The following is a 19,178-nucleotide window of genomic DNA, read 5'->3' on the forward strand; positions in this document are numbered from 1 at the left end:
AAACCACGTGTTCAAATTCAAATTGAACACCTTGCATGTTTCCTGAAAAGCACGTTTAAGCATCAATGAAAGAAACAGGACTCATACAGGAGTCATTACAAAACCTTGCTTTGTGTCTGTTCTCACCTTGAATGACACCTTTATAACTGCTCGTATACGGACTACCATATTGCTGTAGAATGATATATATATATATATATATATATATATATATATATATATATATATATATATATATATATATATATATATATATATATACATATATATATATACATATCATTCTACAGCAAATATCCATATACAAATATTCATATGCTACATATATATACATATATATCATGCAAGTATATATATGCATATATATATATATATACATATATACATGTACATATTAATATGCATGTGTAAATTTTATTTACATCTATATATATATGTATGTATATATATATGTATATACATATATATATACATATATATATATACACACACTAAGCCAATTAAATATCGATCGTATACTATTTATAAGAAAATATATCATTAGTTTTAAATTTTAATGCCGTTGAAGTATGGTACGATTTCTTTGTCATTCTACTAACTTATTTTATTTAAAATCAAAACAACAGTAAACACTTACGTTTACTACGCACAGACACACGCACACATGGATAGAGAGAGAGAGAGAGAGAGAGAGAGAGAGAGAGAGAGAGAACGAGATAGAGAGGGTAATAGAAAGAGGTTTAAACAAAAGGAAAGAACAATGAGATAGAGAGAGAAAGACAAATAGATAGAAATAGGGAGATGTAAAGCGTAGAGTTCTACAACAAGTGTGACAGAGAGAGAAACGAAAAGATATAGAGTGATGCACACACATACACACTGCGTTAAAGGCACACACTCGCTTGTACAGGAAGTTAATACAGCCAATAGAGTTGAGTTTCTTCATTACACTTCTAAACATAACGTCCGCATGGATACGCAGCAACTTCTCATCTCGCGCTGTTTTGTGTCCGTGTGTTGGCTATCGCATACAAAATCTTAGGAGTTCACAGAAATACACACATTCCTTCTTATTTTTTTTTCCTCACTACGTCATATTCTATTTTTGCATTCATTGCTTTTGGAATTTTAGTTTTATTCTAAACATTTCTATAAATTACCTTTACACTACGTTGAGTACTGAAGAAGTCATCTTAAATAAGCCGTGGGTATTTGTTTACGGAAAAAAACGGTTAAAACACGAAGCACATATTTAATCGTTGCGTGTTTTATTAGATAAAATCTACAATTTAACACCTAAAAAAAAAGAAAAAACAGTGCTTTAATTATTTCGAAATTTCAATAACAAACAACAAATTAAAGTAGACACAGATGTTCTCTAGAGTTGCATCTTAAATATAAATATTCCGATACAAACTCTAACTAAAACTAAAACGAAATGCGATCAATTGGTGCGAAAGCTTAACATAAAAAAAATGTGGAAACCGGAAATGTATTTAGTTGTCTCCCTTGAGAATTTCCGACATTTTTTAGCGATGCGTATCTCAGAAATACTATTCCAGAAATATGCGTTTTAATCTTTTCGGTGCCTGTCTTAAAGGGAAACGCGTCTATACCAATATATATATATATATATATATATATATATATATATATATATATATATATATATATATATATATATAAGCTCTATCTCCTATTTGGTTTTATCGAGCTTTTACATCTGGCTGAGATAACTATAAATATTAATTCTTTAATATTTATATTATACTTTAATTTTACCGTCTTGGATCATTTTGGTAAATTTAACTGTAATTTTTATTTTATTTTATATATATATATATATATATATATATATATATATATATATATATATATATATATATAGTGTGTCTGTGTGCGTAGCGCATAGATTGATCTCCGTTTTCTGTAGGATTTAGACGCGACAGTACCAATGTTTTTTTTTGTTTTTTTTTCTGATCTCTTGTAATCTATATTGATTGTTTGAATCTTTCTTGCACTTTGTTCACCGGTATATTGCGGAGGGAGGTTTTGAAATTATATAGTGTAAACACTTTTCTACAATATAACTACTGAGTACTGAAATAAATTACCATTGTTTTAATACATTAAAATATATAATAAATCGTATGTATAATATTGATGTTGTAAAAACTTTGACTTGTAACGGAAGAAACCTAACACATGCCTGGACGTTATATTTTTTTATATCATACCACCTATAATATAATACACATGCACGCACAGAATTCATCACATATAATATCTGGAAATACGTCATACACAAACTGCTAGGACCATGCAATAACTACGGTTATGCACATAGAAACGGAGCTATAAAACCGGGCATAGTAATATGGGGCAAGACGGAGAAAGAAGCAACCTCAGTAGAAGTTTGTCTTCCAAATGCTGCCGGATTAAACAGAGCTGAGAAGGGAAAGATAACGAAATTGCAAGGTCTTATGTATGGCATGAAAAAGAAGCTGTAATAGTATGAAGATCTCTAGCAATCTAATAATTACAGAAAATAACCTGGCTCATGAAAAAAAAAAATCAAAAAGAGCAATGAAAATATACCCGGTGAAACAAGTGTAAGAGGGATTAAAATAATTGAACACAAAGTAACGCTCAGAATATTAAAAAGATCTTTCGGTTATAATATATAATATAGGGCGCGGATGTTTGGCATCTGGGAGGATGTCCCAATCCCACGCTTGAACAAACAGATAAGAAAAATACCAAAATAACAGACACAGACAAATATATTCATATAGCATTGGCAATAGTCTATCTCTTATGAGTTTTTCTTTTCTCTATCGAACTTTTTCCACCAGACAATAAAAAAACAATCATATAATTGCATTTTTCTTGTATTATATTCATTTTTATTCATACATTTCTTTAGATTTATGCTGGAAACATCGCTTATAAAATCCTGGTGCTATTACATTTGAACATAATCATCTATATATTAATACGATAGCGCGTCTGTTTTCTTCTGCGTGACGCTTACATCCGGGTCGTTTAATTTTTATGTACGTCCATGTCTTGTAATAAATAATTAATAAATATTAACTTCCATGTCTTGTAATAAATAATTAATAAATATTAACTTCCATGTCTTGTAATAAATAATGAATAAATATTAACTACTCATGCGGGGTCGCAGAAATACCTGGATTAGGACCCAGGCGCGGGGCGAACCCCCTCGGAGCTGATAGACCCGTAGGTCTTCCCAGGTCATCCGTCTAGGAGAAGGAAAACTCTGAAACTAAACCTAGGGGAGGGAGGCCTCTTCAGTCCTGGACGACAACCTTCCTAGAGCTGGTGACTCAAACAAATCACCGGTTGGCAAACCTAAACTGCTTAAGGAGATAGACTGACTATTGCCCGGCTTTCATACTCCTTCTTTGCCTATTGGCCAGGCGTAGAGGTACTATCACAGGGACTCGTCTGAATCACCCAGTGGTTGACCTTGTTTCCTGACTAGGGCAATGAACGCCGCTTTTCCCCTCTCCCGCCACATCCCATCCCCCTAAACTGGACACAGTGGGGTGCTTCAGTGCCATATATGTCGGTGCAGTTGGACTGGGCTGGCTTTGCCTAATGGATTGAGGGTACCGGATTGACAGTTCCTGGCTGCTGTTTCCGACTGATAGTACAGGTGCCCTAACTCTTTGGTAGCGCTTAGAGCGGCTGCTCCATCAACAGTTGTAAAATATCGGGATGTTTGTAGTGCCATGTCGCGCATGGAAAGGGACCCTGCACTCATTCCCGGTGGGCTTTCCTGAGGCCACAATCCTGTGGGTGAGGACAGCTGATGGTCTACTTGTATTGCATGTCTGGTATTCTGCACAACTACTTGTGCACTCACCCAGCCTAACTGAAACTTTTAAATAAAATAAAATGAAATGACTGCTCAAGCAAAAGTTACGTTTAAACCAGAACCAAACTCAAAGAAAACCCACCTGCCTCCTCCCTTGAGGCTTGCATTTACTAATATCCGCGGGCTTAGAACTAAGATGATGTTGAGTCATTTCTCCTTGTAAACACCCCGGATATCTTAGCATTAAGTGAAACTAACCTTCACTCTTCCATTCCCTCTACCCACTTTAACATGCCTGGTTATCTCCCACTCTACCGTAAGGACTCGGACAGATATATACATGGACTTGGAGTCTATATTCGAAACACCCTCCCCCTAACTAGAGAAATAGAACTAGAACCAGAGGGCCAGGCCTTTATGTGCTTCAGACTAAATATGCAACACAATATTAGCTACTTTATTTTCTCTACCGCTCTCTCTCATACCAAGACTGTACCCTAATAAACAAAGTCTCAGACAGCATAGATATAGCACTCTCCCTCGATACTAGCGCACAAATACATGTATTTGGGGACTTCAATGTCCACCACAGTAACTGGCTAGAATTCTCAAATCACACAGACGTAGCTGGTAGCGCAACACATAGCTTCTCTATATCCCATTCCCTATCTCAGTTGGTTACATTTCCGACACGTTTCCCAGACCAGCAAGATCAACATGCCTCACTTCTAGATCTCTTTCTCACAACGGTTCCCAATGACTGTACAACAAATGCCCACAGCCCACTGGGGAATGCTGATCACGCTGTGATAATGGTAGAAATCAGCCTAAATTCCCGCCCTAAAACTGAAGACCCACTACTCAAAACAACGAGGTATTACAAAAAGGCTGATAGGGAAGCCATCAGGGAGCTCATCAGAGATGCCCCATGTCAAAATATATTTACTCTTCCAGCGGAACAGTGTGCAAATGAGACAACTGAATGGTTCAAAACTGCTATTGAAGCACATGTTCCCGCACGGAAATTCTATAGCAAACCCCACTCTCCCCAATGGTTTACTTCTGCTTGTGCAGCTGCCATTTGCCAAAGGCAGCATGCGTTCCGCAGATTCAACCGACATAAGTCCAGCTCAAATAAACCGAAGTTTATAGGAGCTAGAAATAATTGTAAGAGAGTGATAGAGACAGCTAAGACAGATTACTCTGAAACCACCAGAAAGCGCATCGAAGCACAGAAATTAGGAACCCGGGATTTTTGGAAAATCTACAGCAGCGTTGTTAATAATGGACAGTCAACTATTCCCCCACTAACAAACAGTCATGAGGTTGCTTGCACGGCAACTGACAAGGCTAATCTGCTTGCCAGTCGGTTTGCCTCAAACTCCACACTGAACTCGGTACACCACCCAGTCCCTGATTTTCCTCTGCGAACAGACGCCACACTTGACGATTTGAAAATCACCGCTTCTCAGGTACATGCTATTATAAAAAAACCTAGACACCTCAAAAGCATGTGGACCAGATCTCATCCCGGCTGTGCTATTAAAAAAATGCTCTGCCGAGGTTGCTCCAGTTCTCTCCAAACTTTACAATAAATGCCTTAACGAATCTTGTTTTCTCGACTGCTTGAAAACCGCCTCTGTGGTACCAGTCTTCAAGAATTCTGGTGAAAGAACTGATCCACTAAATTATCACCCCATTAGCCTCCTCCCGCTTTTCGCCAAAATATGTTAGTCCTTAGTAAATCAAGCCCTAGTCCAGCACCTAACAGCTGCTAAACTCCTGACTGACAAACAATATGGATTCAGGCAAGCCCGTTCAACAGTAGATATCTTAACTGTAGTTTCTGAACGTATATACCGTTCATTGAATAAAACAGGGGAGGGTACAGCGGTGGCCCTTGATATATCTAAGGCTTTTGACAGGGTATGGCACGATGGTCTTCTAAGGAAAATTAGATCATATGGAATCACTGGAAGAATTCATAATGTAATTAAATCCTTCTTAAGTAATATAAAAATCAAAGTTGTCCTCGACAGACGTACATCCAAAAATATGACATAAATGCGAGAGTACCTCAGGGGTCTATCCTTGGTCCTCTATTATTCCTGATATTCATAAACGACCTCCCTGATAAAATTGTTTCGGTGATGGGTATATTTGCCGATGACACCACTCTCTATAACAAATATGAGGGGAAAACAAATGAACACATATCCAAGGAAATGACAGAAACACTAGAGGATGACCTCCAATCCATAGTGGAATGGGGACAAAAATGGTTGGTCACATTCAATGCTGCTTAGACTAAGCTTGTTTCCTTCAATAACTACAAGATACCTTCTCTACCACCAATAGCAATAAACAAGAACACATTGCCTGAAAGTACTTCTTTTAAACTCCTCGGCCTAACGTTTACAGGGAATATGAACTGGAATAGATACATTGAGAGCATTGCCAAGGCTGCTGCAAGGAAGGTTGGCTCCCTCTACCGTGTTAGAAAACTACTTACGCCTGACAGGTAACCATTCGCCCATGTATGGAGTACTGTTGTCACATCTGGGCTGGTGCATCTGCTTCTTGTCTCTCGCTCCTAACAGGGTTCAAAAGTAAATTGGCCAACCTGATAGGTCCTGAACTGTCATCTAGGCTTCAACCTCTGCCCCATCATCGAGATGTTGCATCCCTCTGCCTGTTCTTCAAATACTTTAATGGTGAATGCTCTGACGAACTGCAAACACTTGTACCTCCCCGACGTAACTACCCCCAACAAACCCGACAAGCTACTAAGTCTCATCCCTTTACAGTAGAGATCCCTAGGTGCAAGAAAGCCTTTTACTCCAATAGTTTCTTCCCCAGAACTGCGGGTCTTTGGAACCCTTCCGGGATTCTGCTTTCCCAACTGCAATGATATGCAAAAGTTCAAGTGTAATGTTAACAAACATCTTTCTACTCTTCTCCCTTCATAATGACCCGCTAATTAAGTCCCTAATAGTAGCCCCCTGTTTCAAAGTGGCACTGTGCCTTGTTTGGGGTGAAAATTGAATAAAAAAAATACTGTTACGAAGAATTCTTCATAAGTTTTAGTTTCAAATTGGATTATATCTTATGACACTTTAGTCATATAGTTTTGATAAATAATTTTATTAAGAATTCTTCATAATTTTGGTTTCGGCTTCGAGTATAGCTGATGGCACTTAAGTTATCTATTTTTTTATAAAGGATTTTGCCAAGAATTCTTCACGAGTTTTGGTTTCGGGTTCCATTATATCTTATGGCACTCCAATAATTTGTTTTATTAAATAATTTTATCAAGCATTCTTCCAAAGTCTTGGTTTCGGTTTCGATTTTACCTGATGGCACTTTAATAATCTATTTTTTTTATAAATACTTTTATCATGAATACATCATAAGTTTTGGTTTCGATTAGAGCTGAAGGAACTAAAGTTATATATATATATATATATATATATATATATATATATATATATATATATATATATATATATATATATATATATATATATAGGCGCGGGATTCGATTTCGATTAAAACTGATAGAACACAACTCATATAGATTTATATTTTTGGTATTTTTAAAATCGCAACTTTATTTTATATAAAAATCGATTGAACATTAACTCTGAAATCTGCAACGAATTAAAATATCATATTTAAGTGTATTTTACCATCTGGCTACGCGGAGCGTCCCTTCTAGCTTGAATAAATACTTTTGCAGTTTTAACAAAATAGCTACAATAATATACAGAACGTCTGCATTTATGCTGAACATGTAAAGAATACCAACATCAATATATTACATAAAAATCAGTCCCCTGTGGAATTTCCACAGGTGTAGCTAGATTTAATATTAATTTTAAAGGAATAAAATATACGGGGGATGTGCACATTTGGACAGAATTAATCAAAGGGGGTTGAAAATTGCATTATTATGATAGATGAACTTATACAGTTATGCCCTGAATGTTTTCTTTACTGTTGCAGATATTCACGATGTGAAATTCTAAGAAATAGACGCCTCTGTCTCAGAAATACATAGAAGTCATTGCATCTCTTCACGCAGAAGAAATTGGACTGATAAACATTCATTTTCGTGTGTTGAACGTTTACAAAGTTGGTGCTCTTGATGTCAGCACAGTTAAAAGATGGGATCATCGATTTCTCTTTGGCGACAAAGCACACTCATAACTTTTACGAGCGAAGCATTATAATTTTTATAATTGCTGATTGATGGCTGCACATAATAGTTAATGTAAATATGAAGTATTTTAATTTTCAAATCTACTGTTGTATGTGTCCATGCTATTTCTCAAACTCCTTCTCTAGCTCCTTCAAAATACTCACTCGAATTAGCTGAATATATATTAATTGTTATCGGATACTTATTGTAAAGTATTCGTAAATATTGCAGGTAACTTAATATTTATGAACAACTTAACGCATTTATCCCTTTTAATGTAAATAAACTGAATTTAAGGTAAACCAAATTATCCATTTTTACGTTAAGAAACTGTGTTCTATAAATTATGATAATCAGTAAATGACATGCTATGTATATATTATAAATAGATACATAGACATATATATGCACACACACCAACATACACACACACACACACATATATATATAGTAAAACTGATACTTAGTAAAAACATGAAGAGAGTACTCAATACTATTGCAGAGCAATTACCGCTTCATCTGTTTGGTTACATATGTTTCGGATGTTGGACCAGGTTTACAATCCAACAGCCTTGTCAGACCTTACAGAAATGGTTGTAAGTATTTTGAAGAAGTTGAAGAAGAACCATTTCTGTAAGGTCTGCCGAGGCTGTTAGATCGTAAACATGGTCCAACATACAAAACATATGTAACCAAACAGATAAAACCGTATATATATATATATATATATATATATATATATATATATATATATATATATATAGATAGATAGATAGATAGATAGATAGATAGATAGATAGATAGATATAGATGTGTGTGTGGGTGGGTGCTGAAAAAATTATATTCTTTAATTTCAGAAACGTTCAAGTGTTTTCATAAGTCTTCAGCGCAATATACAGTTATTTCATATGAAAATAGTTGATCTCAAAGCAGTAGACAATAAGCTGCTTGAACGGCCAAGAATATTGCAGGATAATGTCCTGTATCATTATAATTCTTCGCGGATTCAAAATATTTAGAATCTTAACTGTTTCCTTGTGCAGATCAGAGAAATGTAAAAATAAGTGACTCACACAAAGGACTAAAGCATGACATTTTGATTGTGTCTAGACAAGCACATTTGTTGAAAAACTGCAAGAAAACGAGTCAATAAAGAGTTTGGCGAGACTGACTGATATAGGTGTCGCGACTATGTATAAAGCGTTGAAGGAAACTTATACAAAATATCCATAGTACAATTGTGTATAAAAACAATCAGAAAAAAGAAAAAGAGAATGTTTTACTTCATCGATGACAAGCGTAACATGGGCAATCATACAGTTAAGATGAGATGCTCTAGTATTTCTCAGGAACATTAATGCAAGGAACTGAACTAAAGTCACCACAAAATTTGTGACGAGTAATCACCCTTAATCTGTACTGAGTCCTCGTTATATTTGTAGCTAAGACAATCCTATTCCACTTGAAACCTTCGAATAAGAACCAATTCTGCAGATAGATACTGGAAACTTTTGTTCACGATGCTAATTCAGATTCAGTGAATATTTTTCACCTTCTTCTGCCTTCCGAAATATTGACGTGATCAATATATATTGAGTATTCTATTGTAGCTAATATATTATAGTGATTTGGAAAGTAAACATATTACTTGGTTATCACCAGATAGAATTGAAACCGGAATATTTAGCAATCCAGCGTTATTTAGTGCCATCTAAGCTAACGACACACGAATATATAAGCTTTAAAAAGTATGTAAATTTAATGTATAAATGTATATAGGGATATTTTACGTCTTTGACACACGCTAAGTTCCATTTTTTTTTAAATTCGTGAAAACTTAGCAGCAATTTACAGCAGCTATATACAATATCGAATTTGTTCCACAGGTAAAACTCGTCTATATATAAAGTTTAAAGTTTGTAAATAAAAACATTGCCAGAGTTGTTTGTGAAAGACCGTTTCGTACACAGAAAATTATATATAATATATATATATATATATATATATAATATATAATATATATATAATATATATAATATATATAATATATATAATATATATATATAATATATATATAAAATGTATATAAAATATATATAAAATATATATATATATATATATATATATATATATATATATATATATATATATATATATAAAATCTGTGTTTTAATGGGAAACGCAGTGGAGACCCACCTCGTTCGTCCTTATTCTTTTAATTTTATTTTCTTTTATTTAGTTGTTTAATTTTTCCGATTCTATTCGAATTGAGTAAGAATCCCATTTCGTATTTCCTATTTTTAGATGATATTTCTACAATTTTCTAATTTTATATTCATTTAATCTTTTAATGTTTTCTCTATTCTTATAATTATTGGTTCCTTTTATTTATTCATTTAATGATTTACTCCTTCCGGTGTTAGTCTCTATTAATGTGTGCCGCTATGCTTTCTCAATTTGCTTTTTGTTTCGTAGGAATTTTTATTTATATGTTACGATATATTTTATTTTATTTTTCACCTTTTACCCACTATTTTATTTAAAAAAAAACATAAATTAAAGGTTTATTTAAATAATTTTAGTTAATGTTTATCTTAACTTCATACGGGTTATCTAATTTAGTTAAATGTTAAAGCTATCATTTCAGCAGTATCTATACATAAACATTATATTTTTGTGTTTTTTTTTCATATTTGATATTCCCTATTATTAAACATATCGAGACAGTGTGCGAGGGAATAACCCAATGTTGCCCATATTTATTGATTCATAATTTTATCAAACTTCGTTTATATTCTAAATTATCTATATGGGGGTTTGTCTTTGTTAATCTCCTATGCTAAGATTTAGGCGCGTAGTTTTCACAGTATTCTCTTTATATCACTCTAGGTTAAATTTCACAGTTAGTGTATTTCAAACTTTTATTCTGTTTTTTTTTTCTGTTTTAATCCTCATAATAATATTTTGCGATTGATTAATATTTAAATCATGTATTAATTTATTACCAATAAAAATTTAATTCTATTTTCCTTATTCATGGTTCTATTTAGTTTATTTTCTATATGTTATGTTACCGACATATTTCTATATTTATTGCATATTTAAAAATTACCCGTATTGAATTAAAAATACAATTTACTACACTTACATTTCACTCACTAAGTGTTCCCTAATTTTTTATATACATGTTTATATACATATTTTGTAGCTTTTTCTAGTATTTACCATTTTAATTCAAATTCTATTTTATTATTACGTAGTTACCTTAGCCAATCCTCTAATGTGGTCGTATTTCTCTTTTTATTTGTAATACAGGGTGACCAAATACACAAAAAACAAAAGCTGAATGGAAGTCATCTACAACATATGCTGTAGAACAGAGAAAAAACGACAAATACCCTAATGTTCTGATGTAATGTTTTGAATATAATAAACTAGTTATTACCAAATTTTCATTTCATTCGGACAAAACACTAAGAAACAGAGCCTAATTAGAGTTGGGGGCCGTTTTTTGGGTCACCATGTATTTATTATCGTTCTATCTTTATTTCCATGCTTATCATGATGCAAATCTAGTTCCTTCTCTGGTCCAATGTCTAATGATGCAATATACTTTCTGTATATGTCCTTAAAATTACAATCAGTTCACCGACGTATACCTTTTTAATCTTATCCAGCTAATCTTCAAATCTGTATACTATTCCAGAAATGTAATACTTTCCTTCCAATGGACATCCTTTAGGTATTCTACAGTTACATTTTTTCTCAATATTTAAGTCACTTGATTCCAGCCTACTATGATTTACTATTTTGTTTATTTACCATTATTAGAACATGTTATAGATGTGCTTAAATTTGCACCGGTTGAGAATGAAGCTTTAACTGTGTTTTTATTAATTATTTTCTAAATCTATTGTCTGAGTGACGTACTTATCAACTATTTTGCAAATTCCTTACATTCTTAAGGGGCGCAGGTTCGTTTATGTTCACTGAAATGTAGATTACACCAACCGTCTTCATAACTGCATTATTAGTATGATATGCGTGTGCATCATTTTCAGTTTAATTCTTTATATACTTATATTTTTTATGCCTATTTTTATTCCCCTCATCCCAATGTTATTTGATATTGCATAATTTATCATAGCGTCTAAATAATCCATCTTCATTATGCATTTAATCTTTTTTTGATATCCTGATCTAGTTAATGCTTCCATGTAGAAATCCTTATATTTATCGAAAATATTCTGATTTTGTGTTATATATATATATATATATATATATATATATATATATATATATATATATAGGTTATACATATATATAATATTTTATATATATACACATATGTTATATATAATATAATATATATATACCCATATGTTATAGATACGTATATATTATATTATATATACACATATGTTATATATATATATATAAAATTATATATATACACATGTTATATATATATTATATATACACATATGCTATATATATTATATATATACACATATGTTATATATAATATATATATACGTTATATACATATAATATTATATATATACACATATGTTATATATAATATATATATACGTTATATACATATAATATTATATATACACACATGTTATATATATATATATAATATATATATACACACATATGTTATATATATAATATTATATATATACACATATGTTATATATAATATTATATATATACATATGTTATATATAATATATATACATATATGTTATATATATATATAATATATAAGTTTACTTCAGTTGCAGTACGATGATATACGAGTAGGATTTTTTAATAAATAATATAGAGGTTTATTTTCGTGAAAGCAAATCTCTACTTTGAATCCCCCCCCACACACACACATAAATATATATTTATATATATATATATATATATATATATATATTTATATATTATACATATATATACATATATATACATATATATATACATATAAATAAATATTTATATATACATACATATACATATATATACATATACATACATATATGTGTGTGTGTGTGTGTATAAATGTGTAACCAAAGTGTCCAAGTATTTTTAGATCTAAAATATAGCACAGTGCATTTAAAGATAATATTGGAAAGAAATTAATAGAAGTATGTAATGTTCAAAGAAAATAGTTGGAATTTCTTATATATTTCATTAACTTACAAAGAATATCTAAATGCTGGAAAATAGTTATTCTTATCTTAAAATATATTAAATGACTGTGCTCATGTATTTAACCGCGCAATGACAATGTTTATAGTCATGTTTCCATGGAATCAAATGACTATTAGTTAATGCGTGTGTGAGTTGAAGTAACAAGTGGATGCCACGATTTCTGTCTCTTTTAACTGACCAAGTTCAAGGTTGCCTAACTTCGGTGATCCTGCGGGAACTGGTTTGTTAACATTATTATGCCCTACAGATAGACTATAAATAGTGAATAATAATGATACAATAAAGTAGTTCGCCCGAATAAATTCGCTTTACGAACAGAATTCGGAACCATTCTAAAAATGTAACATGTCTTATAGGATCAACTCTGTGTAAAATTATATATCACTCTGGTTTTATTAATTTATTTGCGGACAGTTATCCTCATTTTTCTAGTTGTTGTTTCACGGCATTTCGGTCAACTATTCTTCTAGCGTTCGTCAGGTGATTCACCGGGTTGGATAGAAAAGCTGCATCTCTTAATTGTATCAGCAGTAATTACTGTGTTTTATAGTTGTTGTCATCTCGCCACATTTTGGCCAACTAATCTTCTGGCCGGCTTTGGGTAGGATTGAAACCGATATCGTCAGACAATGCTCACCTAAAACCGTAGAGATTCAACGTTTCTACACTCTTCATCTCATAATTAAATAACAATAATTCACTCTGCTTTATATGCTTATACGTTTTTGCACAGTACTGAAATTTCAGCCAATCGCTTGCCAACGTAGAGCCAAAGGTCGAAACAGAGGAAATGCGGAAACTATTTATTCTAAAATCTACTATTGCCAAGTGAACAGAGTGCGAATGCGTGTACACGATTTCATCCAACCACATCCGAAATAGAAACGGGGTGTGAAGTAATACATCTTCTTACAAAACTCTCTAGAATGTCGATATCCAACAGTCTGAACCTTACCTGCATTAAATGGGAGGGGGTGGGGGTTATGTAGTTAACGATACGAATTAACGACATGGCTGTTCTAAATTTGAATTTAGTTCGTTCCACAAAAATCTCTTTCAGTTAGAATGTAGGCAACCTTCATTTTGTGCCTGCCTACTCCAAATAATTATAATATCTTAACCGTTGTTTTTAACTTCCGATCAGAAAAAAAACAATTTCCATCTATATAACGTTATATGCCCTTTTATTTCAGAGATGCTTTATTATTTTGGTAGATATACACTGTGTATCAAATTATTAACGGGTTTACAGTTTTTTTTTAATATTAAAGGAACGAGTGAATAGAAATCCATGAAACTTTGGAAAGGTGCATTACAATACTATTCAGCTACTTCAATCAAAAAATGAAAGTATTTAAAGCAGTAATAGCGAAAGTATGGCAGAAGATAGGCATATATGTTGATTTCAGTGTGTCAAGTTATTAATGAGGTTGAGGAAAAAACATATACGCATAACTAGTTTATTGAAATAATTTTCAAACATAAAATGAACTAGGAAAAATGCTTAGAACACAATAACTACATATCAATTTCTACTTTGACATAATTAGTAAGGGATATGCGATCGTTTTTTATTAATGGCTTGTAAAAGACGTCGTGACTGTTATGAAAGACGTTGGTCGATAGAATTAGTAAAATTTGTGATTTCGTCAACATTTATTCCTCGCGATAATTCCTGAAGAGCATCCCACAACTTATCTTTGCTCTTAAATTGGCGTCTCCTTGCATAGAGGCATCGCTTCATGATACTCCAATGGGTCTCAATTGGGTTCAAATCTGGCGAATTCGCAGGCCACTCCATCTTCCTAAGCCAGAGAACCCCAGTTATTGCAAATACTTTTTGCTTTTGTTTGCTACATGCGAAAGAAGCATTATCCTGCATAAAAATAATAGTTCTTCTGAACGTCAACCTTTGTTTTTTCAGGCATGGTTCAAAGTGCTCCTTCATAAAAGCTATGTAAGCATTTGACGTAAGTTTACGTCTTCTGTAACTTTCCATGTGCCAACTAACGTACCTCCAATACTCCCAGTCCATATCATTATCCCGCCACCACCTTGTTTGCCCCTTAAATGCTGATGAAGATCTCGTCCATCTAGGATCCATCCCTTGCTCCAGCCATCTGGGCCATCATGAGTGACACGCAATTTATCCATAAACAAAACTTTAGAAAAATCTGTTTTCATGTTATCTTCTGCCCATTTCAATCGGTTTTGTATGTGTAGTTGCTTTTTATGGAGGCTTTGTCACAGGTTTAACAGATTTTGCCACTTCTTTCAGAAGGTGACATCGGGAACTTTTCAGACATTCTTCAATCCAGCTTGATCAAAGACTTCTCGACTTGTCTCCCGAGTGTTTTTAACAACTTTACGTTTAATTTGGAGTAGAGAACGGCGTGATACAACTCTAGATTGACCTCTATCAGCTCTCTTACGTACCTTTGTAGGGTCCTTGACAAAGTTCTTCACAGTTTGATGGTACCTTCCTATCATGTTCGATATTTCGAGGGTAGTTTTACTTTTTGCTAGCTGTTCTGTAATAGCTAGCTTTTCAGAACTATTCAAACCACCTTAACGACCCATGTTATTGACGAAACAAACTGCCTTGTCAATAATTTGAAACACATCAAATATCGTTGATTCAGCAATTACGATGGCAAGTTGTTTACATTGCGCAGAACAGTACAAAAATTTCACAGTACGCGCAGTTCAGCATTGGCAACGTTTCCGGAGCTTTTGATACGAAACTCCCAGTAAGTTTCTGAAACTGGTAAAAAATGTTATCTCGTTAATAATTTGTTACGCACTATATTTACCAGGAATTATATTTTTCATCCGTCATTAGTGACGCAATTTTACTTAAAATTAATGTAATCTTGATAGAGGAAACACGTTTTTCTTATTTCGTCAGTGCATCATAGATACACTAAGATAACATTAAGAATTTCAACAGTTGACTTTTAGATGAAGTCGAATTTCATCTCATGTGGTGAACCACACGAATCATTTTCATACAGTAGTAGCAGCGGCCTTGCTGTATTTTATCAGCGTCAGTGAACACGGCTAGCCATATTGTAGAGCCAAGAAATCTCGGGAAGACAAGTAAAGACGGTAGTTTCCGTTGCTTTTCGTCTTGAAACGGGGAGTATTTCTCCAAGTGATTTAAACGCGCCTCCAGATACGAACCAAAACAGTTCTACAACTCGGCGCTATACATACAGCGCTTAGCCTACCAAAACGGTCACCCATCTGGTACTGGCCGGCCTCATCTTTGCTTAAATCAGTAATTTGGCAAAGACCGGTGCATCACCGTGATTATGCAGTATATATAAAATAATTAGAGAAAAACAAAATACAATCAATTGTACGTCAAGATCGAACAATCTACAAACAATTTCATGAACAATATTTGAACAGACATCAAAATGAAGAACATGAATATTCTGTTCAAATATGAATTATTTTGTTGTCGTTGCGATTTGGCATGAATCCATAAGATGATTAAATATCGAGAGAAAAGCAACCGTGAATTGTAATGAAGCAAGAGTAGACATGGAAGACAAAATACGTCGTCGATATAAGAATTTCCTCGTTTTTTTATGAATAATTATTTATCGAGATTAGAAAACATGTTAAAAATGTATGAATATAACCTCTTGGAAAACTACTATACATACTTCCATATTACCATATCGCGTGGCACTTTTAGAACCCCAGAATATAGTACATTCGCAGAATATGTGAAAAGAGGGCAACTATTACATAAAAGGGACATCAACAAAAATATCTCCTCTCTTTAACCATTGTATTCATTAGTTTTTGTCACCAGAAGATGGCTCAGTGACGAATATAATACGTTCGTGATGTTTCCAATTCATGGCTATCCATAATTATGGTTTGAAATAATCGACAAAATTTCCAAGGAAAGGCTAAAAATATTATTCTAATGTCTCTAGCTATATTGTCAACAATCAATTACTTTTTCTCAATCCCATATACACGTATATATACAAACATACACATATATATATATATATATATATACTATATAATATATATACACTTTATTTTGTATACCTCTCTATATATGTATGCCGATGACTACAAACACACAAACATATATATATATATGTGTATATATATATATATATATATATATATATATATATAAGTATTAGTAGTATAAGTACTATTGTTTCTATTATTATTACTATACGTTGTTTTAAAATCAAGGTCTAACAATAATTATGATTAAAAATACTGAAAAAAATACCAAGAAAGGCTAAATGTAATATTCTACTATCTCCAGCTAGGTTTTCAACAATCAATTTTTCTCTCAATCTCATATACATGCGCGCGCGCACACACACACACACGCAGACATATATATATATATATATATATATATATATATATATATATATATATACGTACATGTGTTATATATATATGTCATATATATATATATATGTCACATATATATATATATATATATCATATATATATATATCATATATATGTGTGTATATGTGTTGGTGTGTATTCATGCGACCGAGTGTGTATGTAATAAATATTTAGAACAAGTATTATGCATGAGTCTAAAAGAATCAGAAAAATTTATTTTGAACTTTTTTTTTTACATTGACAAGTTTCCTGGTACGTTTTATATTTCCAACCGTTTTTCCATTTCATTTCTTTATTAATCTTATAAAATAAATGTTTGCTTTAAAAAACATGAATATGATATTAATTTAATAAGAATATATGCACTTACCTGCAATGAACAATAACCGGTCCATTGTCGAGCCGGTCGAACGCACGTATCTTTTGTCTGAATAAAATTAATGAATTCCCAAATTTGGGGACGCCATGATCTGGCCATGTTGTATAGTGAAATTGCTTGACAATCTTCGATACACCACTCTAAATAAAAAATAAATAAATAAAAATCAGACAAATCTATATACAACATCCAGGCAGGAATAATTTATTGTTTTAATAAGGCAAAAATATCGGAACCTAAATGATGACAATTACTCAAAAGTGAAAGAAATACAATTAACATGTGATTATGTTTATTGTTGTTAGGTTCAATAAAAGAAATCATTTTTATTAGACAGAATTCTGTTAATGTTCTACAACGGGAAAGAAATACTTCGTCATTTTGAAATCGTTTAATGCTTGGTTTAATTACTATGCGTATTTTATTGAGTCACCATTATAATAAATCTCGTTGTGTTTTATTGGTCAAGTTTTCAGTTGAAAACACGTACGTACCAATTGTAATAAGAATGTGCGTATTGTAAAGTCAGGCAATTTATCAACTCCAAGACATTCTATTGTGATTCCTGCAGCTACTTGGGAGCCTTCATCCGGCCAGTATTGGTCGCATTTACGCTGGAAAATAAGTTTTTAAAAACATGTAAACTGTATAGAAGAAAAGTAGTATCAATATAAGCCAATTCAAAATAGATACTACTACTAATGCTACTACTACTACATAATAATAATAATAATAATAATAATAATAATAATAATAATAATAATAGCAACAATAATAACAATGATTATAAAAATCAATAATGATAACAATAATAATAATGATAACAACGATAATAATAATAATAATAATAATAATAATAATAATAATAATAATAATAATAATAATAATTATAATAATACAAGTAAATAGAAAATAAATACTGAAATATGAAATAATTGTTTGACGATGAGCGCAACTGCAAAAACGCCACGTTTTATTTTTTAGGTTCTTTTTCTCCTTCGCGGCACGGGTTAGAGGTTACCTGCCTAAAGGTTTTTTTTTCTGCACAGCACACACCTCCAAACACCTTGGCAACACCGGGCACCCAGACTAGTACAAAAATAAATACAAGAGTTGTTTAGGTAAAATGAATTGTTTTA

General features: G+C 32.4%; 1 protein-coding gene across 12 annotated transcripts in view; it reads right to left on the reverse strand.

Annotated features, from left to right (window-relative positions):
* The window catches only part of LOC145296730 (receptor-type tyrosine-protein phosphatase T-like), a 934,355-nt gene that overhangs the window by 119,075 nt on the left and 796,102 nt on the right, over nucleotides 1-19,178 (reverse strand). For all 12 annotated transcript variants that reach the window (XM_080142749.1, XM_080142743.1, XM_080142746.1 and 9 more), the window contains 2 exons: nucleotides 18,534-18,653; nucleotides 18,031-18,179 (listed from right to left, as the gene is read on the reverse strand). In XM_080142749.1, the coding sequence (XP_079998875.1) occupies nucleotides 18,031-18,179; nucleotides 18,534-18,653 (269 nt within the window). The remainder of the gene's footprint in view (nucleotides 1-18,030; nucleotides 18,180-18,533; nucleotides 18,654-19,178) is intronic.

Source organism: Euprymna scolopes, chromosome 17 (genome assembly GCF_053919585.1).
Source record: "Euprymna scolopes isolate OS-2025 chromosome 17, ASM5391958v1, whole genome shotgun sequence".
Taxonomy (NCBI): Eukaryota; Metazoa; Mollusca; class Cephalopoda; order Sepiida; family Sepiolidae; genus Euprymna; species Euprymna scolopes.